Genomic DNA, 23,257 nt, shown 5'->3' on the forward strand with positions numbered 1-23,257 from the left:
CCAATAAAGAAACAGATTGACTTGAAAGAGACGAATGAAGGAGCAATATGTGTACATATATAAATTTAAATATACATAGGTTCTTTTCTTGTGGATGGCTGAAATAAGGTAGTTAGTTTGCAGAGGTACGGAAAAGGAAGACGCGTGAAGCATCTTGAAAAGAAGGAAAAGAATGAAGAGAAGAGAGCATCGCTCCCTCACTCTCCTTCCAAGCAAAGTCACCTGCAAGATACAACTACTGTAGTAAATGAAGCTCTATTCTATCCCATCAATGGATATACCAATAGGGTAACGATTTTTAGACTAACAAAATATTGACAAGGAAGGCTTTTTTATATTAGAGCATCCATTTGATGTTAAATTTGTAAAATAGTATCCAAACAAGGTCAAGTCGTGATGGTGAAAGACGACATTAAATCTTAAATTCTAAACCCTAAATTCTAAACCGACATTACAAGTGAAGTCGTCCTCTACTCAGTCGGTTTCTCTTTTTGTTTTCAAAAAAGTAAAATCGTCCTATATGAGAACAGTTTTTGTCTACATGAAAATTAGAGTCGTCATCGAATATAACAACTTCATTTTTCCTTTTTTTAAGCATTTAATTAATTAATTAATTAATTTTGAAAAGTGAGTTGTGGGGCAACTGAACCACATTGCTCTTCCACTTGTCACTCTTCAAATCGAAATGCACCAGGAGAACGATTTCGGGGATTTCATACTTTCCTCAATGAGAGTTGCCTCCAGGAGGGTACTTTCTTCCACGACGGCTTGTACTCCACCTTTGAAGAAAGGTGCACTAAGTTACTAAAAGTTATAGGTGAGAGAGGTGGTGAGAAAAGAGAGGTGGGTGAAGTGAAGAGAGTAAGTTGGGGATTGAATGGTTTTCGAGAACTTGGCAAAGAGGTTGCATACGAGTTAAATGCTAAATAAAAGGAAGAGTGAAGTCGTCATCTTAGAGTACGATTCCATTTTTCTCGTAGACAAAAACTGTCTTCATATAGGACGATTTAGCATTTTTGAAAAAAACAAAAAAGAGAGAAACCGACTGGGTAGAGGATGACTTCACCTGTCGTTCTTCATCCTGATGACTTGATCTGTTTCAAAAAAAAAATTCAATGAATTCTATTTTATAAATTTAATATGAAATTGACCTCGAAATAAAAAAAGCCGACAAAAAATGACAAAGTGACGTGTCTCACATTTATGAAATATTTTTTTTTAAAGAAAGAAAACCTATGTTGCTTATTGCATGTGAAACCCAAAATAAAATCCTAGAGAAATTCAAATCAACTTTTCTTCCGCCGTCATTCATGTTCCAGTGGAAAAATGTGCATGTTTTTTAATGTAATTGTTGCGTTACAACTCACATGATTTACCACAAAAAACTCAACTAAATTCTAAACAACCCCAGCGGATACCAACCTCACTTTGTGAGCTTTGTGTCAGCTGGAAGTGCCGGTTGAATCAGATGCTTGCTTTTCTCTTCTTTTTTTCCCCTTTTTATGTTCTTTGCTGCTGCTACCAGTAATGTCTCTCACCGCACGGCGTAATCACACTTCCCTTTTTGTTTCTTTCTACGTGAGACTTGGGACAACTTGAACTATTCGTTTTTCATATTTCCCTTTCCCTTTCTCTCTGTCCTACGCACCAAAACCAGAAGATGGTTCTATAAATAACACCGCCTCCATCATATGCTACTTACTTCTCTCCTCATAATCACCTTCATCCTTTCAGCAGTTCCTAAACGCCATGGCTAACCCTCCCCCAGTTCGTCCCTGGTTCCGCTTAGCCTCCATTCGCTCCACCCCTGCTGCCCCTGCCCCTACCCAAGAGCCTCGCACTACGTTGGGCCTGCCCGCATTTAGAACTGCTTCAGCACCCTCATCACCACAATCTCACCCTACTCAACCTCAACCTCAACCTCATCCCGCTCCAGAACCTTCATATCAACCTAACAGATTCTCTTCTTCTTCACTCCCAAATTCTCCAGTCCACAAGGCCACACTTACAACATCTTCCCCCCCACATTCCTCCCCTGAGAAGAATACGCGTGTGCATGTCCCAAGTCCCATTCACTCTCCTAAAACAATTAAGCAATCTGATCGTAGCCCAATGCGCTCACCAAACAATAGCAGAACCACCACTCCTCCACCATCTCCTCTCACTCTCCCACCTTCCCAGTTGAAGACCGAGCCCAAGATACCTGAACAGCCGGAGCCCAAAACCGTGCTGGTCCAGAAAACCATCGACAGGCTCGGGCCCTGGCACAATGACGCCACTGAAACGCACAAAAACAATGCCAATGCGCATGCCCATCATGGAAAACACGTCACCGGCAGGGAGAGTGAATCCAAGGAGAAGGGTATTCACAAAAAGCTTTCGGATTCCGAGGACTCTGGCATGAGGGTCATAACCATTGCTGGAGAAAACAGAGGGGCTTTCATGGAACTGATCCAGTCCCCGAAGAAACCCGAAGCCAAGTACCTTCACAAGAAGGGGAATTCGAGCATCAACGTGGACGGGGTGGAGTCGGAGGGTTCCAGTGCCGAGGACGGGGGTGTGAGCAAGAAGGATAAGAATCAGAAAGGTAAAACAGCGTCTTCGTTTCCCATGGCTGCGTACATGAACAGCAACGTGCAGTGTGTGAACAACTCCCTCCTGTACAACACTTCTTGCTCCCACCACGACCCCGGAGTGCGCCTTTCTCTTTCAAAGAAACCATTCGGTGAAGGTTTCCATCTGAAGGAACACGGTGATGGTCACCACGCTTGATTCCAGAGAGAGTGTTGTTGGAATTGGACTTAGTTGTTTTGTGCTTCTGGCTTACGTTATGTTATGGTAAGATAATATGGTATATGGCATATTTATATATATTGGAAAAAAAAAAGTTCAGTAGCCAACTTGGGGGACGAGTTCTAATTCTTCTGCTTCGTTGAAGATTCTTCACAGCCCTCAGTGGAAAATGGAAAACAAATATGTATAATGTATGTATGGGTGATGCTTACGGCTTTATTCAAACACTTGATTGTTTTTGTATGGAAGAGATTCTGAAGCAGTCTATTACATGGGGAGAGGGTTGTGTATATGGTTCATTTTCCTTTGTTAATTGCTCTTTTGCAATAAATTTGTATCACCAATATAATAATGTATGTTGTGTTAAAACATTTCTCAGGGTTTTTCAGCTTCAATTATTTCATTCAAATATAGCCTAATTGTGAAAATGGGTCGAAACTTGGAAGCTAATTCGACTCATCACGGATTCAAATTAGATTGGATTAAATTATTTTTACAAATTTTAATATGAGTTGATTTTTGACCTGACTCATCTTGAACCTGGTTCACCCAGATTGAACTCGTGATGAATCAGGTTGGTGAGCCAACCCGCAGATAAAATGGTCACACAAGTATTTTTTATTAAGTTAAACTTTATATTTGGATCATATTAGATTGTTTTTTTTAGCCAACACATAAATAATTTGTATTTTTTTTATTTTGGTTTGTATTTGGACTGTATTAAAGTTTATTTAAATTTTAATTAGAATTATAATTTAGTTTTGGACGAAAAAAATAAAAAAATTGTATTTTTTTTAATTAAGTGAACTCGTAAGTCAACCTGTTTAATCCGCAAATCTGTGGTGGGTGGGTCGGACCGAGTTCAATTTTTTTTATTAGTTAAAAAGTGAACTGGATTAAATTGACTCACTAAATCATCAACTCGTGATGGGTGAAACCGGATTGTCTAACTCTCCGTTCTGTTGCACATGTCTTTCGTTTTGACCATTTTGTTTTCTTAATACACTTTTTTTTTCAATGTAAAGTTTAGTTAATATTTGTTTCGAACTATTTGAATTGAATACATTAATTTAATTAAGTCTAATAATAAATTAAATAGTGATCTAAACTATTTTTTTATGGTTGAATTTTTAAATTTGAACTTAAAAAACTAATTTTGATTTATATTTCATTTCTATAGTTTAGTTCAGTTTAATTAGTTATTATTTTTAGTTTAATTTAGTTTTTTTTAGCACTCATACATACATTTCTCTATTTATTAACACGAACATATGGTGCATCCAATATTATATTACTCTAAACCCCAACGCGTGGAGCGCATGAAACGAGAACACTATATTTTTTTATTGACAATGAAAGGCAAATTTAAATATTAACTTAATAGTTAAATACAATTATTCTCATTAAGACTACTCTCCTTAAATATAATTTTTCATTATTATTAATATTATTATAAAAATATAGAATAAATTTTACCGACATTCTTTATATAATGTACTGTCTTAAATTTTAAATCTGTGAGAAAAGACCGTTGTAGTAATAAAAAAAGTAGGGTGCAAAATTGAATTTTGAGTAAATGTGTGCACTGACAATGTAATTTCATAAAAGAAAAATACATAGAATTGGAGGTAGCTATTTGGGATCCAAAGTATAAATAATTTGGGAGGTAGACAAGTGAAGGTTTGAAGTTGAAGGGCAAAAGGTTGCGCCGTACGCCTCCTCCATCTAAGAATTTTTCTTGTGCTCTTTTTCTTTTTGCTTGGGATTTCCCTTAGTATTCAGATTAGCTTCAGTTTGTGAGTATTCCTGTTCTGGTTTCAACTTTCTTTTTCCATTAATATCGCTACTTCTTCTCTGAAGAATAATGTGGGAGTTGGTGTGTGCTTGATTTTGTGTGGCAGAGTCGAAAATGGCTTCAAATCCCAAAACCTTGACTTTTGAGGAGGTGTCTAAGCACAACCACAAAAAGGATTGCTGGATCATCGTCAATGGAAAGGTCTGCTTCTTTTGTCTTTCTTCTTTATCTTTTTTTCTTGGTTTATTATCCGTTTCAGTTTTCGGGATCTCCATTATGCGTGCTGAAGAGGGCTGACGAATTAATCGTAAAGGGTTTCAAGGGTTTCAAGATCCTGTTGTTAATCTCCTATAGAGTATTTTGCTAGCAGCATTCTCTTATTCAGACTAACAATTGATGAATCCAGTGCAATCTTGAATTTAACATTTAATAAATGATCGAAATTAGCGTGAACAAGTAACGAAGTGAATTGCCTTTTTTTGTTAAGGATAATAATCAAAGCTTAGTAACCAGATAACTTTGAATCAGACAAACCAGGTTGGAATGCCTATTCTGAAATTGACACGATGATAAAATTTATGAATTGAATGTTATAGTAGTATTTTTGGCCTATGTTATACAGGTTCATTTTATATAATTAAAATTCAAAATATATGAACATTTTTTAATTTATAATTTATAGCATGATTGTTGCAGTTTCCTTTTGCACATTACTAGGCCTTATGCTTGGAGTGCTACTGATACAGTTATTGTTGCAGTTTTTTGGTTGAGTTCTTTTTGCTATGTTAGAAACATGTTAAAGGATATATCATTGGTAATCGAGAAGAGTTATTTAATTTCTCACAGTTCCTTCTCCTTGTTAGTTTCTAGGTTAGTAAAAACTATTGCCCCATTATTATTGGAAAGAATATGTTATATTCCGAGAAACTTGTGCTTCACGTTGATAAGTTCTCAAGAGCTGTGTAATTCGTGTAAATTTTGCTTTGGGATATATTGAAGTGTGTGTTTTAGATAAAAGTGGACAACACCAAATGCCAAAGGTTTAGATTGAATTATTCTGCATTACCTTTCACAATTGGTATTTAAGACTTTAGCTTGTAGTATTTCCATTAATTTTGTTATACTTGTATGCATTCCACTTTGGCAGGTGTATGATATCACCCCATTTATGGATGACCATCCAGGAGGTGATGAAGTTTTGGTGACGTCAACAGGTAATTGATTTATCTTCGTTGGTCGGTTCATATGAATAGTCTGTAAATAGAAAATTATTATTATCTTATCAAGGTAGGAATTGGTAAGGATTGGACTAAGAATCCCCAACTTTGTCATTTTTACAGCGAAGGACGCCACCATTGATTTTGAAGATGTGGGCCACAGTGATTCTGCCGTTGAAATCATGGAAAAATACTTCATTGGGAACTTTGACACTTCCACTTTTCCTGCCGGAGTTAACCATGGACAGCCACCACCACCTACAAAAGCTCACGGCGGAGGCAATCAATCTTCTGAATTTGTTGTAAAGATCTTGCAATTCCTGTTGCCTTTGTTGATATTGGGCCTAGCCTTTGCTCTGCAGTTCTATGGCAAAAAGAAGCAGGCAGCACCTCCTGAAAGCTGAACTAAGCTAGAGCCGAAGTTTCAGTAGGTTACTAATTCATTGCCCTTAACTTGTTATACTTTGATCAATGTTGTTTCTCTGTACTTAAAATTCCTCACCCCACCCAAAACCATGTAGGGCCTTGATGCACTCTGGTCTCTTGACTCACTCATACTTGTTGTTCATTTAAACAATTGGTTTAAACTCTCATTTGTCAGCTTTTGATTGACATTGGCGCAGTGATGGATTTGAATTCAAATTGAATGCCTTTTGAAATCAAATTAGCGCTTCCAAACTGCTGCAACTATTCACGCAACTTCAATCTCTGGCCCCTTTTTATATTTTCACATTTTCTTTTGAAAAATGCATATATATTTGATCAGCTGAAGATCAAAACTTTATTTCTCGAACTATCCTAGTTAAAGTTCACTAGTAGAGATGGCAAATAAACCTGTCCCCGTGGGTATTGCCCGAACCCGTTCCCGTTTTGACGGGGAATCCCCGCATTGACTGGGTATGGGTATGGGAAATCCCCGACTTTTTCAGTTGGGTATGGGGATGGGTATGGGGATGTACATATACCCGCCATAATACCCGTCCCCGTCATATTTCCATTCTCATTTAAATTATTAAAATATTCACAATTAATCAAGTAACCCATATATATATATATATTTTTTTTATTTTTTTATTTTTTTTTATTTTTTTTCTTTTAATTATTTCACTTGTCATGAAACTTATTCTCATCTCCTATATATTTTTTATCTTATCATAACCTGTATGTAATTATGTTAAAATGATGTATGTTAATAAAAGAAAAATTATGCCTCATATTTGAATATTTATATTATTTTTTAATATTTTTATTTATTATAAATTTTCCTTTCACATGAGAATGTTTATACTCTCAATTTAAGGTAATATAAAAAAAATTCTTTACTTATTATTATTATTAATTTTTGTTTAATTTGAAGAACTCTTTTGTTTCATTAAAATAATTTTCGTTATTTTTCAACCATTAAGTATATATGTTGATATTTGAAAAGTTTTCTTAGTTCTCTAAGATATTTTTCGTTTTATCATACCTTAGTTGTACATTTGATTTCCTTTGTGTGATTTTTTTCAATAGTCTCTCAAATTATTTCTAAAACACACATTTGTTAGTTTTTTAATATTTTTATTTATTTTTTTTATTTTCATCATGTAGAATAATATTTCGATATATTCTATCTAATTATTTTTTATTTTATAACTCATTATTAATCATAATGTAATTTTTTCACTTTAAATTCTGTTTGAAGTGGTTAAAATTATATATATATATATATATATATATATATATATAATGATATTTAGGAATAGTATATGATAATTCACTACAAGAAAAATATGAAATGGTGACTGATTTAGTTAGTAACCCATATCAGTCACTATTTTTCGTCATTGGTGGTAGTAGTTGATTTATTGTCTGAATCAATGACTAAATTAGTGACCGAATCAATGATCGAATCGGTACTTGATTTAGTGACCAATTTAATTACTAATTTATTTGTAATTTAATGACACATTTTTTGGTCACTAATGATATTTCTATTTATTTTTAACCACTTCAAACATAATTTAATAATCAGTTCTCTAAGGTTTTCTTCATTTTATCATACCTTAATTATACATTTGATTTCCTTTGTGCGATTTCTTTCGATAGTTTCTCAAATTATTTCTAAAACACACATTTGTTAGTTTTTTAATATTTTTATTTATTGTTTATTTTCATCATGTAGAATAATATTTCGATATATTCTATCTAATTATTTGTTATTTTATAACTCACTATTAATCATACTGTAACTTTTTTCACTTTAATTGTATAAATAACTTTTATTTACTACAATATAAAAATTTAATGTAATTTCTATGAATATTTTTTTGTCACTATCCTACATATATTGAAGTTCAAAAGATACAAAATCTATGTCAAAATTTTATTATTATGTTTATTATTTGTTCTATGTGTCATTTTGATCAAGTGATGTATTATAACTTTAATTAGTGTATAAAAAAGAGATTCATTATAATTTAAAAAATTGAAGTAAACAAACATTTAAAATATATTTTAATTTGAATATTTGTTTTCCTTTTATTATTTGTTCTTTGTGTCATTTTGATCAAGTGATATATTATAACTTTTATTAGTGTATAAAAAAAAGATTCATTAGAATTTAAAAAATTGAAGTAAACAAACATTTAAAATATATTTTAATTTGAATATTTGTTTTCCTTTTATATTTTTTTGAAATATTTTTTAGTTTTATCAACTAAGTTCATCAATGTTGTAGTTTGCAAATTTAATAAATGTTTTGGTTCACATGAAATTTTATTTGGTATTCTAATATAAAATGTAAACAATTATAATTTATTTTAAGGTATTTGGCATCGAAGAAAATCCTCCTAATATTGAATATTTCATAATATTATGTTTTCTTTACCGTAATTTTTTTCTTTTATAAAAATTAATATTGAAGTAGTTAGAACACGGGTACGGGTATGGGTACGAGATTATACCCGTTACCCGGTGGGGATGGGGATGGGAAAAAAGTTTGATACCCGTTGGGTTTGGGTATGGGGATGGGGATGAATTTTTTATGCGGGGATGGGTATGGGATAGCGAAACCCGTCCCCGCCCCGCCCCGTTGCCATCCCTATTCACTAGTGAAAATGATGGTTTTAGTTTACATTATCATTTGTCAAGTGACATTTTTAAACTATGTGTAAGACAACACAATTCTTATCTTGAGTTTCTGAAAAGAAAACCGGTGGTTTGGCAAGCTATAGATGTCAAAGCTCAAATTAAGATCACCCTGGTTTATACATGAGAATATGACCCATTTGCTAAATTCGTTGGACCCCCTCTTTATTTTGGAGCTAGAGGATAATTTTGACCACGCTTAAATTCCTTTTGGCCCAAATAGACGATTTGAAAAACAGTTGCAAGTCACTACCAACGAATGAATTCATTCCCTGTATTCACTCAATTAATCAAGTAAAGTAGTGGTCACGTTATTGTCCCACTTTATACACTTTAATATTAATATGAACACACATAGAAAAATAACTTTAAGATGGCCTAAATAGTAGTAAAATTTAATTTTATTATAACATTTTTCCAGGATTTAGTTTTTTATATCGTTAGTACATTCTTTAAGTATAATTGATTGTTATTAAATTCATGATGCTAGTTAACCGTACTCTTTTTCGATCGTTAATCTAGTTCTTGTAAAAACCTAATGAAGGTGTAGATGAAATATCATGTGACAAATTTATGTTTTTTCTCAAGCATCTACTTCTGACTAGAACAATATTTCTTTTATATATAATATAACTTTATTGATGACAGAATTTTATTCAAACAATTCGTCGAATATATGGTTATGCCTTCTTAATGAAATTGGTATAAGTAATTCGTGATACATTCTTCTTTATTAATCGTCAATGTCGATTGTCATGGTTGGAGAACGATAGTGCTTGCGCTTAGTAAGTTTTCAGATGATTGATATTGCTGTGGAGTGTAGTTGAGTGAGCAATGGTCATGGACCCAAAAAGAAAGAAAGAATCAAATAGTCATAGATATCTCCATGCTCTTATTCTTCTGAAATATCCTTACTTCTAAAATATTTGAATCATTTTAATGTTTTGAAAAAATTAGGAATTAATAATGTTACATCGTCATTGTTACTTCTGAAACATTCATAAAGTTAGAAACTTAAAATCTCAGATTTTATTGTTCTTGTCAGTCTAGCAAGATATATATCCTATCAGTATATTTAAGTCAGATAATTGTAAGATCCTTTCATAAACATGCAAGTGAAACTATATTTAACTTCACTGATTGGAATAAGTTAACGGTGGACAAATTGAATTTTAGACATATAGAAGTATAAAAGTGCATACAAGCCGCTTAACGTGATTTTCTGATTCGGTCTTTATCATAAGGCAACATGCATTAAATGATTTGGTTATGCTGTTCTCAGGACCAGAAGTCCCACCATTGGTAATCACAGCTGGTTAATTGGCCCATGAAATCATCTGATTCTAGCAAACCCCAATGTTCTGATGTTGTCAAAGAACCATCAGTGTTCTCGACAAAGTTCAGAAGAGAAGCTTCATCTTCCACACCAAAGTATTGTTTTGCCTTTATGCTTCTGTCACAGTCGGAGATAATACCACAAACAATGTCTTCTGATTTTCCTGTTGTCATCCTTGGCTGCTTTATCTCCTGTTCTCTTTTGATGGTTTCTCCATTTCCAGTTTCACTCTCCATGCTGTTTGCTGCTTTGTGTCCCGTACTGCAACTCTCAGTTTGTTCTAGTGGCTTCTGTAATCGATTTTTCAGATCCTGCAACTGTTAAAAATTTAATTCATCAGAGCGTATCCATGCAGTTTTAAACTAATTCTAACGTTGTTCTACTATTGGACCCATTGATGTAACACAGAATCATACCACAGCACCCACTCAACTGCAATGGATGTCATTAACACAGCACAGTAGTTTTTAAAATATTAAGAAATAATTACACCACCCATTTAAAAGAAAAATGAAAGGTAGAAACTTTATGTATGAAATGTTTGTATATATCTGAAGTATAGAATATCTCAAGTATTTCTCACCTGTATTAACATTGATTGGTACTCTTTGTTGAGAGCATGAAACTGTGAATCCAACGTCTTATAATTGGCCCGAAGTGTTGTGTAGTCTCGCTGAACCTGCTTGAACTTCCATCGAGCTCTCTTGTTCTGAAACCATATTGCAACTTGTCTTGGTTGCAAGCCAAGTTCTCTCGCCACCTCCAATTTCTTTGCTGGTTCAAGTCTCGAGTCTGTCTCAAACATGGATTCCAGTGATTTCACCTGTCCATCGCTGAACCTTTTTTTGCTTCTGCTCCTCTTCTTTCTCGTGCCTGCATTCGATGAATGAGAATATTCCGAGATATCAGACATATTTGGTGATTGATGATCGAAGAGATGAACAAGGTGACGTGTATATTGAAGTTATGGGAATTGCTATTTATACAGCATGGTATGAAATGATGAGAGAATGTGTGAAGTTCCTAATTGAGTATTGAAATTCTGCATCGATGATGATTGTTGAGAATGGAAAGTTTGTTAGTTTAAATAAGAAATGATTTTTTTTTATCTGTAACGATGGGATAAGTCCAGGAGGGACACCGAATGACATGCAGCCACAAAACATGGTTACTCGGTTACGTTCTTCTTTTGTCCTTCTGTGAAAGGAACCAAGTGGTTATACGTTCAAAGCACCATAAAAAATTTGGCAACACGTGGCGTTGTTTAAGATTAATGTCGTACTTTATTCAGAGTCTAACGATTCTGGGAGAAGCATTTCGGTACAGGTGTCCATCGCTTTTCCATTTTAGACTCAATTCGGTCCGCGTAAACTTTTGTTGCCTAAGAAATTTATTTCATTAATTTTTAATATGTTTTATTAAATAGTTTAACTTTGTAGCTTATTTTTTAAATAAATTTTATATGGCTTTTTTAAGTTAATTATTATTGTAATATTGATTTTATAAAGATAATTTCTGTAGTTTATTTTTTGTTATTAGTATTTTTATAATTTTTGTTTAATATTATTACTTTGCCGAAACAACGGCAGAAATAATTATAAAAAAATGGGCACGCTATTAGTTGCATCCATCATAATACCATTAGAGAAATTTATTTATTTTTAATATTTGTCTATTATGAAGCATGAAATATCTTTTGGTATTTGAGATATTTATAGTTTTGGGTTAAATATATTTTTGGTCCCTTAATCTTTAGTGAATTTTGGAATTAGTCAATTTCAAAACTTTGAACCAATTTAGTTCTTCATCTTTCGAAATACGTGAATTTAGTCATTTTAATCAAATTTGGTTGGATTTATTTGATGTTTCGCATACATTTCAGGATTATATTTGATTTGTTTATATTGTTTGACATATTTTCGTTTTAATGTTAAGTCAAAAATTATTATGAAACGTGCTTGAAATGTCAAATAAACTTAACAAAATTTGATTAAAAGGACTAAATTTATGTATTTCGAGAAATGAAGGAATAAATTGGTTCAAAGTTTTAAAATGGACTAATTCCAAAATTTACTTAAAGTTAAGGGACAAAAACATATTTAATCCTTTAATTTTAAAATATAAAACTTTTTTAAATTTTCAAATAATGATTGGGAAGACTAAAAGTATTATTTTTAATTTTAATTTTATTGTGAAACTATTTAATGTAGCGAAATAAATATTTTTTATATATATACAAATATTAATGAAATAAACATAAATTCTATGAATCTATTTTTTTCAGGAGTATGGAAAATGAATGGACATCATTTCTTCTGAATAGCTTGACTTTTCAAGCATATCATGAAATTCAAAGAGACTTGTTCTTCACCTTTCTCATCCTCTATTTTTCACTATGTAAACAGAGTGTTAGCTATGGAAAAATAAAGAAAGAAAAGCAGTAGTGTTGGGTTTATTATCCAATTGGTGAAACAAGGTTCTTATTTGCTATGGATAAAGCTTATCATCCAACCCATACAAAGTAGAGACACTTAGCAAATAGTAGGTAGTATTTGAATTAGGATTAAAGTTATAGTTACAGCTAAAAAACTTCAAGAGGCTTTGGATCATGTGCAGACAAAACTTTATACCGAAGGCAAAATAGGGATATTAACATTTAAGGGGGTCCAGAAGAAAAAGTAAGGTGCAAAACCAAAGGGCCTGCCACCATTATTGTTTTGGGCCCATCATCAAGAGACACATGAAAACCAATTAGGTCCAAACACCGACACTACAATGAATGACAATATATATATTGTTCATAAAAGTTATTCTTACAAGGGGAGGAAATCTAAGAACTTTACTGTGAAATTTTTTTAATAAGATAAAAAAAAACTATATCTCCTCGAAAAATCGTCTAATAAAACTACATAAAATGTCTCGTACAGACTAAAAACGAATTTAAAAATTTGAAACAATTTCACATTAGATCTGATAAATGGTTAAATTTAAAAATAAGAAATAATTTAATAAAAAATTGGCCACCATCTAATAAAAATATCCAAGATGACAAATTACAAATTATATTACCGTATAATAAAGTTTCTTATTGTAGCTAGTTGAGTGAGAGACCCACTCTTAAACGAGTTGGATCAGTGTTTCCAAGGTTGAAGTTAAGACGGACCGAGTCCATTCACTATTCACTCCTTTTCCCAGCCGCCACTTTCCCATTACCATTTCTTCATTGCTTCCTTCCTGGTTTCTTCGATCGATCCCTTTACCTCCATAAATATCCATTCATTCCTCAATACCTTCTCCACTACTTAACCCACTTCCTTTCTTTCTACCTTATCCCTCTACAGTATATTTCACAAACTTATGAAGTTGAGCATAAGCTTCAAACAAACCTATGAGGTTGAGCAGCAGGAGGTAAAGGAAGTGGTGATGGTGAGAAAAGAGATACGAAAAGGGTGCATGAAAATAAAGGTGGGTGGTGAAGGCGAAGAGCAGCAGAAAATAACGGTGCCGGTGAATTACCTGAAGCACCCACTCTTTGTTCAGCTTTTGAAGGAGGCGGAGGAAGAGTACGGCTTTACACACAAGGGCACCATAACTATCCCTTGTCAACTCGCCCAGTTTAAGCACGTTCAGCACTTGATCGATGCCGAAACCTCCCTTCACCACCACCATCATCTTCACCTCGTTCCCTGTTTCCGAGCTTAATTCCTTATATTCACTTCTGTTGCACCTTAAACTTGTTTACGTTCGGTAGATTCTTATATAACTGTTGTACAAATTCATGGATATATACGAGGTTTTGATTGATATCAAGTTTTCTTGCCTGCAACTCTGTCTTTTTCCCTCCCAATCATTGTGCGTTAATTAGAAGCTGTAATGGATAAGGGCAAAACAAAAGGGTGTAGTTGATTTTTATTTTCCAAAACTGTAATGCTTACAAAACTTAGGTAAATAAGGTCGGCGGTAACCGGTGAAAAATGATACAGGACACGTAATTCAATGTCAAATCGAAGGAGAAGACAACCACGAAAATAAAATATCATAAACAAACTACACTTGGTTCATTGTATCTATTTTTCTTTTTTATAAATAATTGTCAACATGTAATTGACTTTAAGGTTATTTTACAATGAACAAGGTGAAATTGTTTTAGCCCATGTTTCACATGGTTGTTTTATGGGCTAGTTTTTAACTTTTTTTTCTTTTACAAGTTAAAAGTTTGTTTAATCTTATTAGAAATTGTTCTCCAAGGAGAATCTGAGGTGCATAATCATAGCAACTTATCCTTTTTGCCAGATTTTTTACAAAAGAATACTTTTATATTCGTATTTGTGTCTCTTTCCATCTCGAGAATAGATGCTTAGTTTTATAGATGTCTCCGATTCATCATTGTTTCAGCCCTCCTAGAATTACGGTAGGTAGTTGACTTGTGCGAGGTTATCCCGATTTTTGTGGGGATGTGGTTACGTAATTGTTTTTAGTCGTTATTTTGAGGAGAGATGGACCGCGGTTTAAATGAATTGGACATTCTTCCACCTAAATAATAGGTCGGCTCCAGATTAGACCCAGTACATTAGAATCTGTAGGTCGGCTTTAGGTTGGGCACAATACGTCTTCGAACTAAGGTCGGCTCCAGTCCAAATCCAATACGTCTGCACACTAAAGTCTGTTCCAAGTCAGATCCAATACGTACATACACATAGGTCAGCTAGAGGCTAGAGTCTGATCACCACAATGTACAGTAATAATGTTTGATAAATATTTTGTTTAGAGATACCTTGTTGTTTGTTTATTTGATTTCTTTTGTTTGGCAGTTCTATTTTTTATTTTATATTATTTAATTTTACAATACACTAATCAATGTAACAAAATTAATACATTTACTTAATTTAAAATTTGGCTGAAAATATTGTAAGATATAGTATAAAATTAAATAGAATATATATATATATATATATATATATATATATATATATATATATATATATATATATATATGAAAAGTTGTGATCGAAATAACTCATCTACAGATAAAAAATTTCAAGAGCTAAAAAATGATTTTAAAAGGAAAAAATTATAAAATTCTTAAAATGTATTTTTAACATCAAATAAAAAACAAATTTAAATAAAAATATCATATAAATAAGTGCATTTTTTTTACATTTTAAAGTATTTTTACCAAATATTTAAAATTTAATAAGTTAGCTTAACAACTTTTAGCTTTAAGCAGATTTTTCAATTTTTAATTTTCATGTAGCTTTGCAAGTAATTTTGCCCAAGCCTTAGAATGTAGATTTTTACATGAAATGGAGAAAAAGAAACGACAAAAGTCTAAAATAAAATAAATCCTTTTCATTTTTGTATATTGATGTTTGTGTTAGCATTTTTTTCTTTTTCCTATCCTTGACGAGGGTGAATGTCATTGTTTGTTGTGGGGAAACGAATGAATACAGTGTCAACTTGTGCCAAGAAGACAAGAGCTTATTTGCAAGTTGATACATAACTAATACTATATAACTGACCCACCAATACAAAATACAAAATATCTTTTGCTTCGTATAAACTCAAGTACACATTTTTCACGATTATATTTAGATTATTTTTTAAAAATATTGACTTCCTTAGCTAGATTTTGGTTACTCTTTTTGTAATCGAGCATCCTTATGGATTTATTATTTTTATGTTAAAATTAAGATCATATTGCTAAATTTTTTGTTAGGCACTTATCTTTATTTATTATATTATTTTGATCTTATCCTCGACCAGTGTTATTGCATATGTAGTGATAGATAGGATTTTGATATATCTTCCATAAGTATTATACTTCATCATTGAGAGATTCTCTAGTAATATAGATTTTATCTTAAACAAGTTTTGTTGATCAAAATAATAAGTAATATACTAATATATAAGATTGTTAGAAAAAAATTATCGAGAATCATCTTATTAATAGATAAATAAGATAAAAATAAGAAACACAATAATATAACGTGAAAATTTTAAATATGGATAAAAATTATGATCACAGAGATTAATCACTATGTACAATACATAGAAAACACTCTGAACCCTTTAATCTCAAGTACACTGAAACTCTCCAAAACAAGAATTTAACTACATGTCATAATACTCTACTACAAGAAAGAATAAAAAAATCAAATACTAATTTAAAGTGTCTTAAACTTAGGATAAAGAACATTATGAACTTAGAATACATTATATATATTAAACTCCTCTCTTCTAATTTTGTTTTCATTCAGCATCATTCCTTCGTTTTCTGCACACAATTCTAACACGAAGCACCATGTAATTTGAAATTGCTCTTTCACCGTGTGAATAATAAATTTAAGAAAGTAAACAAACTTAAGAAAATAATAGTGAATTTGAATAATAAACATTTAAAAAACAATTTATTTTTTGATGAATCTAAAAACGCTATTTAGTTGACCGTATACAATACATCAATCACAAACTATGCGGCATCTATCAATTCCCCACCCGAAATTTTAATTCTCTACCATTACTTTGAGGTTTGAAATGAAAATGATTCTGTGTTGATGTAGTATTCTTTATTTTGATCACAAACAAATACATAATTGTTCGCGTCTTTGTGGTATTTTACTTTAATGAATTAAAAATTTTAGTGCCATATTAATCGAAATATATAATTTTTGTTAAAAGAAGAATATTTATAATAGAGTTAAATATGTTTTTGTCCCTTAACTTTAAGTGAATTTTGGAATTAGTCTATTTTGAAATTTTGGATCAATATAATCATTCATTTTTTGAAATACGTGAATTTACTCTTTTTAATCAAATTTTGTTAAGTTTATTTGACATTTCAAACACGTTTCATAATAATATTTGATTTAATATTAAAACAAAAATGTGTCAAACAATATAAACAACTCAAATATAATCTTGAAATACGAACGAAACATCAAATAAATCTAACAAAATTTGATTAAAATGACTAAATTCATATATTTCGAATGATGAATGATTAAATTAGTCTAAAATTTTGAAATAGACTAATTCTAAAATTCATTAAAAATTAAAAAAAAAATTAATCCTTTATAATATAGATGGAGCAAGTAGGTAGAAGTTTAGTTTTTTTGCGTATGGTTTCCTTCCCTCCAGATTGGACGGTATTTCACTTTTTCAATCCCACTTTCCTCACTTTGCATCTATCCTCATTCCTCTCCCATTTTCTTCTGTCTGCTATTTCCATTGCCAAACGCAACGCAAACATACATTAATCAATCATCATCCCATTCAATCAACTACCACCAACTACTATAATTAACTCATTTTTTTTTCCTCACTTTGTACGCAAAAATATAATACTATTTAAGAAAAATACAATTGCAATTCGCAAATCCAATGCCTCACCTGTTATGGGAATCAGATACACCCTCCAGTTTCATCATTATTTAATTAACTCAACACTAAAATTCAGATAAAAAAAATTCATATAATCAAAATATCATATGGAATTCAAGATGAGAGTGAGTAATTTTCTTTTAACGTTAAAGGGTGAACCTCACACTTCACGAATATTTGTATTTTTTTTTTTAATAAAAAGATGGGTAGAGGGAGGTGGAATCCTTGTTCCTTTGACCAATATCTATGAATTATAATTACATAGATTCTTAATAAACTAATATTAATCATTCATTATATTTTATTCCAAAAGTGTTACGATCTTCTAATGGATTATATCTATCCAGAATTTCCTTTTCAATTCATATATATCATGTGGGTGGGACGAATAATTGTTACAAAATAATTTAGTGTGGATACATGTCCATGAATCACTACTTTAATTTTAATTTAAAGTAGTTTCTGGTTTAATTGATTATTGACTTTAACTTGCATTCTTACACATAATTTAAATAATTCAACTGATTCATTGTATATTGTAAAAAAAAAAACAACTGTTCCACTTTATAATTAAAGCCATTTATTAATGTTGCAACTTACGTATTGGACCGTGCTTTTAATCCTTCAAAAATAAAGTATTATTTATTTTTTATCTCATTTACGAAAATAGGTACAGTTCAATTGTTTTTAATAAATAAAGAATTCCGAGGGGACAATTTTCTTTGAACGGAATTAACTACATTTAATTTGTTTGCATAAATGAAGGTGCAAGTGGCGAAGAAAAAATTAAGAATAAAAATGAATGCTATTGCATTTACAATATAATAAAAACATATTTAATCTAACGTTACTCAAATTTAATCGTCATTTCTTATTGGTAAAAGAGAATATATATATATATATATATATATATATATATATATATATATATATATATATATATATATATATATATAAAGGTGGTAATATGGATCTGATCCGTCGGGTCGGCCTACAAGTTTGCAAAAATAACGCGGAACAAGTTAGGATAGTGAATTTGCAGGTCTGTAGTGGTCTGACCTACAAAAGTCTATAACTCGCAAGCCCTCATAAAAAAAATTTACAAATTGGGTACTCAGTTTTTTTTTTTTTTCTAGACTCTTGCATTAACGTTTCAAATCTTTTATGATTGAAAAATACAAGTATTATGTATTTTTTTAATATGCTAAAATTTGAAGAATACATCATGTATGTCAAGTACGAATATGAATATGATGAAAATGTTGAATTATCAATTTATTATCGAACTCCCCAAAGTATTTGATTAATTTTGTAAACTTCTTAAAATTTCCAAATTTTTTAAATATTAAAAGTTTTATGATAAAACTTTAAAAAAATAATAAAAAAAACGAACTAGTCCGCGGAACCGCACTCAAACTTTTCAGTTCATGTTAAAGATATGGAGCGGGATCGACCCGCATTACCATCATATATATATATATATATATATATATATATGTTTAATGTTAATATATATATATATATATATATATATATATATTCATATTTTTTTATAAAAAATTGATGTCTTACATGATTGCAAACATAGTTTTCTCAATTAGAAAATATACATATTTTTTTGAAAATGTATTCCAATAAAAACTAAATTAATTAGACGAGATACTAAGTTTAAGATTTTTATTTGGAAATGAATGAAAGCGTAGAATCCAACTTCAGAAAGGTTTTTAAATATGACAAGAAGTGACACCTACGCATAAGGAGTGGCAAACATTGAAACTGTATCCAAACCAGAGAAAGAGAGGCCAAATTTGAGTTTAAAATTAATTAAAAAAGCAGGAACTCTTTGTGATATACAAAAACAACACAGGGAACTAACCTTTGTTTATAGCACGCATCATTAGATAAAATAAAATATTCAATTAACGAGATTCTTCTCTCTTTTTCCTTCAAATTATATGATACTTTTTCTGAAAGTGGAATATTAATAAAATTCAGTTAACGATTCAATTTATTATATGTTTAATGTTCATTATTAAATTCTTATTATTAATTATTCCTTTTAGTCTTCTTTGTACACGTATGTAAGTACTTCTCACATAAATCATATAAAAACCCATAATCTCATTTTAAAAAGTCAAACTCTACCTCATAACATATTATTCAATATCCAAAAGAACTAAGTGAATAAAACACTGGATATAATGCAATAAAAATTATATATTTATACAACATTTACATTTTTAAATTAAACTTAAACAAATAAAACATGTTAAATAAAACTAAAAATCTGTTATTTTGATTGATAATCTTCGATTAAAGTTCAATTTATTTTGAATATTAAATTACTTAAACCATAATTAATGAGAGATTTAGACATTTGTATATAAATTCACGATTCAGTCTAAAATTCAGTTCTATTAAATTTATAGTTAAATATGTTTTTTTTTTTCTTATAGTAAAAATTGGAATTAATCTTTTTTTTAAATTTTGACCTAATTTAGTTATCTGATTTTAGAAATATTTAGATTTAATCATTTTAATCAATTTTATTTTAAATTTATTTACTGTTTTAAACGTATTTCAATATAATTTTTTAACTAACATTAAAGTGTGAAAAGGAATAAATATTCAAATGCTCTCAACATTGGTTTGCTATTAACACCTCTTTCGTCTGATAACTCACCATTTTTTTTATTTCATTTTTCAGCTGCAGGACAATAATTTAAAAAATAAAATTGAACATTTTTAACGTCCATAACGTACAAAATACTATTCTTACCCTGTAATAAAATCTAAAACTAGTCACATATTTCTTATACATACTTTTAAACACACAGTGAAATAAATTAAAATTTAAACACATATGAAATTTAATTATCATATTTAATTAATTCACAATATTCTTATTTTAAAATCATAAACAATTCCTTGCAGCACATGCATAATCAAAGTGATCTCATGCCTAATTTGATGCACGAATCATGTTAACTCACACCGACCCGATTTTTCTTTCTGTTTTTGAACAAATAGATTGATTCTAATACATTAAATTTAGAAAACGGAATATATTACCCATATATATCGTGACCTGAAATGAATAATTAATGAAGAGATGTTTTGTAATCACACTTTATAATTTCAATTTTATTTTTATAATATAATTATTTATTAAACTTTTAAAATTTAATAATATTTTCTACAAAATTGTTTATCTTTCTTTATTTTTTTATCGATTAACAAATATTTTTTAATTTTTTGTTTCATTTATCTTACTTAATTTTTAATAAATATAAATTTATTTTGTATATTAATTTAATACCATTACAATATTATTATTCACTAATATAATATCAATAATATAATATTATGTAATTTATACTTTTATTCTAGTAAGTAATAAAGTACTTAAACTCGGCCAGATAAGAATAATTTAATATTTGATTTTAAGGAATTACAATATATTTTATTTTTTATATATACTTAATATATATATATATATATATATATATATATATATATATATATATATATATATATATATATATATATATATATATATATATATAACGCCAGCGGTTTCATCTTTCTCCAGTCAGCAAATTCTATAAATTTTATGCAACTTTAGCGCACTAAGTGATTTTTCGTATTAACTAAAAATAGATAATTAATGAAAAACTGATTTCAAATAATTCTTTTATCAATTAATTTTATGTGATTTATTTTATTAATGAATTAACAATAAAGACATGAAACTGACTTGACCAACTAAATGTAACCGACAATTAAAAAGTTTACTACTAAATTTAAACTGAATATACATTTACAATTTCAATATGATGTATAATATTTTGAATAATGTGCTAGTGTAATAAAGGTATATTATTATGTAGCAAAATAGTTTTTATATTCAAAGAAGAATTTGTAGATATTTTTTTATTACCAAGGTTACTAATAATGTAATTAAGATGACAACAGGTCGAGACAGATATAAATAGTGTCTATTAACAATCAGACTTGCAATAGAAAAATTCACCCATTATTTATCTGTTTATTTTATGGGTATCTGTTCAACAAATATATAAAAATATTTTAAAATTCACGGGTACCATAGATATTCGCAAATATATAAATAAATATTTTATAATTTTTTAAAATAAAATTTAATAAAATTACAAAAAATAGAAAATAATATATAAATTAAATTAAATATAAATTAAATTAAATTAAATCTAATAAAATATAAATAAATTTTAATTTTAATTAAATTAAATTTAATAAAATATAAATTAAATTTTAATTTTAACTTTTCACTAAAGAATACCGCAAATATAGATAATTTGATACTTATATCCATTTCTTTTAAAAATAGATATTAAAATATTTATTACTCACTACACAAATAATAAATATTTATAAATACCAATTCTCTATAACAGATTTTATTTATGAATACTTACGAACACGAATACTTTTGGTAGAAGACTTTATATTTATTTTAACATGCTCAGAAAACGGTTTTGATTAGGCTATTAAAAGATATTTACGCTTATTAAAGGTTGACAACAGAAAGCGGTTTTGACTTAATTAAAAAATATTAAAAATATGGATATCTACACTTTCAAATTTATTGTTATGGTGTATTTTAAATATAAAGTACATTATTTTTATTCCGCTGCAAATCTTATAAACCTCCCTTTTAATTATCAATAATTTAATTTACATTCAGTATAGATTTGTTTTTCTTTTACTACAGTGTGAAATATTATTATCCTTGTAGATAATTGATTTTGTTTTAGGTGATGTTTCTTCTCAACTTTTTTAGCAGCAAAATTTGATTTTGAAATTTTATTCTCAAAATTTAATTATCCGTTCTATTTCTTCCTTATTCATTGGTTTTCAACTTTTTTCTTTATTTCTTTCCTCTCGAGACATTTTATTCTGTTGCAAGAGGTATGAATTTTATTTTTTTTATTCAGCACTGAGAACGAACAGACCTCGGTCTTAATACCCTCAGCCTTATCTCAACCAGAATAAAACGATTTCGATCACTTACTCTGGCAACAATACCCTAATAAACATGATAATAGATGTCTATTAGAGGTTTAAGGTGACACTATAATAAAATATTTCATTAATAATTAATTTTAATGATTAAAAGTGATTAATCATTGTAGTAACTAATTTATATACTAATTAATAAAATAAAAAATCATCGATTACTAAAATAGTCATTATTATAAATAAAAAGTTATAATTTGTCTTAATTTCTAAAATTTAGCTAATGAACATGATAATGGATGACTAGTAAAGGTGTAAGGGGATAGATAGTACAAAAAAATATTTCATTAACAACTAATTTTTGTGACCAAAAGTTATAATCATTATAATAACTAATTTATAGAACAATTAAAAATAAAAAATTATTATTTACTAAAATAGTCATTATTATAAATAAAAAATTATAATTTGTCTATAAAAATTGACTTCTAAAATTTACCTACGAAAATTTTAGCTACCAAGAAATTAAAAAAAATTAGTTATAACATATTATGTTTTCAACTCTTCCGATAACAAATGCTAACCATTAACATTGTTGATAAAAAGAAT

At 29.6% G+C, this 23,257-nt stretch overlaps 4 protein-coding genes across 4 annotated transcripts; 3 read left to right on the plus strand and 1 right to left on the minus strand.

The window, feature by feature from the left end:
* The first annotated feature begins 1,654 nt into the window (after window positions 1-1,654).
* LOC114186659 (putative uncharacterized protein DDB_G0290521) lies at window positions 1,655-3,164 on the plus strand. Its single transcript, XM_028074630.1, has one exon. The coding sequence runs from the start codon at window positions 1,750-1,752 to the stop codon at window positions 2,770-2,772; it is 1,023 nt and encodes a 340-aa protein (XP_027930431.1). The 5' UTR covers window positions 1,655-1,749; the 3' UTR covers window positions 2,773-3,164.
* A 1,277-nt stretch (window positions 3,165-4,441) lies between these two features.
* Window positions 4,442-6,464, plus strand: LOC114187369 (cytochrome b5-like). Its single transcript, XM_028075611.1, has 4 exons — window positions 4,442-4,589; window positions 4,695-4,789; window positions 5,736-5,802; window positions 5,929-6,464. The coding sequence occupies exons 2-4, from the start codon at window positions 4,703-4,705 to the stop codon at window positions 6,207-6,209; spliced, it is 435 nt and encodes a 144-aa protein (XP_027931412.1). The 5' UTR covers window positions 4,442-4,589; window positions 4,695-4,702; the 3' UTR covers window positions 6,210-6,464.
* A 3,592-nt stretch (window positions 6,465-10,056) lies between these two features.
* On the minus strand, window positions 10,057-11,330 carry LOC114188971 (homeobox-leucine zipper protein ATHB-12-like). Its single transcript, XM_028077659.1, has 2 exons — window positions 10,854-11,330; window positions 10,057-10,587 (listed from the first exon to the last, which is right to left on the minus strand). Exons 1-2 carry the CDS (start codon window positions 11,181-11,183, stop codon window positions 10,213-10,215), a joined length of 705 nt encoding a protein of 234 aa, XP_027933460.1. The 5' UTR covers window positions 11,184-11,330; the 3' UTR covers window positions 10,057-10,212.
* A 2,297-nt stretch (window positions 11,331-13,627) lies between these two features.
* Window positions 13,628-13,972, plus strand: LOC114188554 (auxin-responsive protein SAUR32-like). Its single transcript, XM_028077127.1, has one exon. The coding sequence runs from the start codon at window positions 13,628-13,630 to the stop codon at window positions 13,970-13,972; it is 345 nt and encodes a 114-aa protein (XP_027932928.1).
* Window positions 13,973-23,257: the final 9,285 nt, after the last annotated feature.

Source organism: Vigna unguiculata, chromosome 6, assembly GCF_004118075.2.
Source record: "Vigna unguiculata cultivar IT97K-499-35 chromosome 6, ASM411807v1, whole genome shotgun sequence".
NCBI classification, from domain to species: Eukaryota; Viridiplantae; Streptophyta; class Magnoliopsida; order Fabales; family Fabaceae; genus Vigna; species Vigna unguiculata.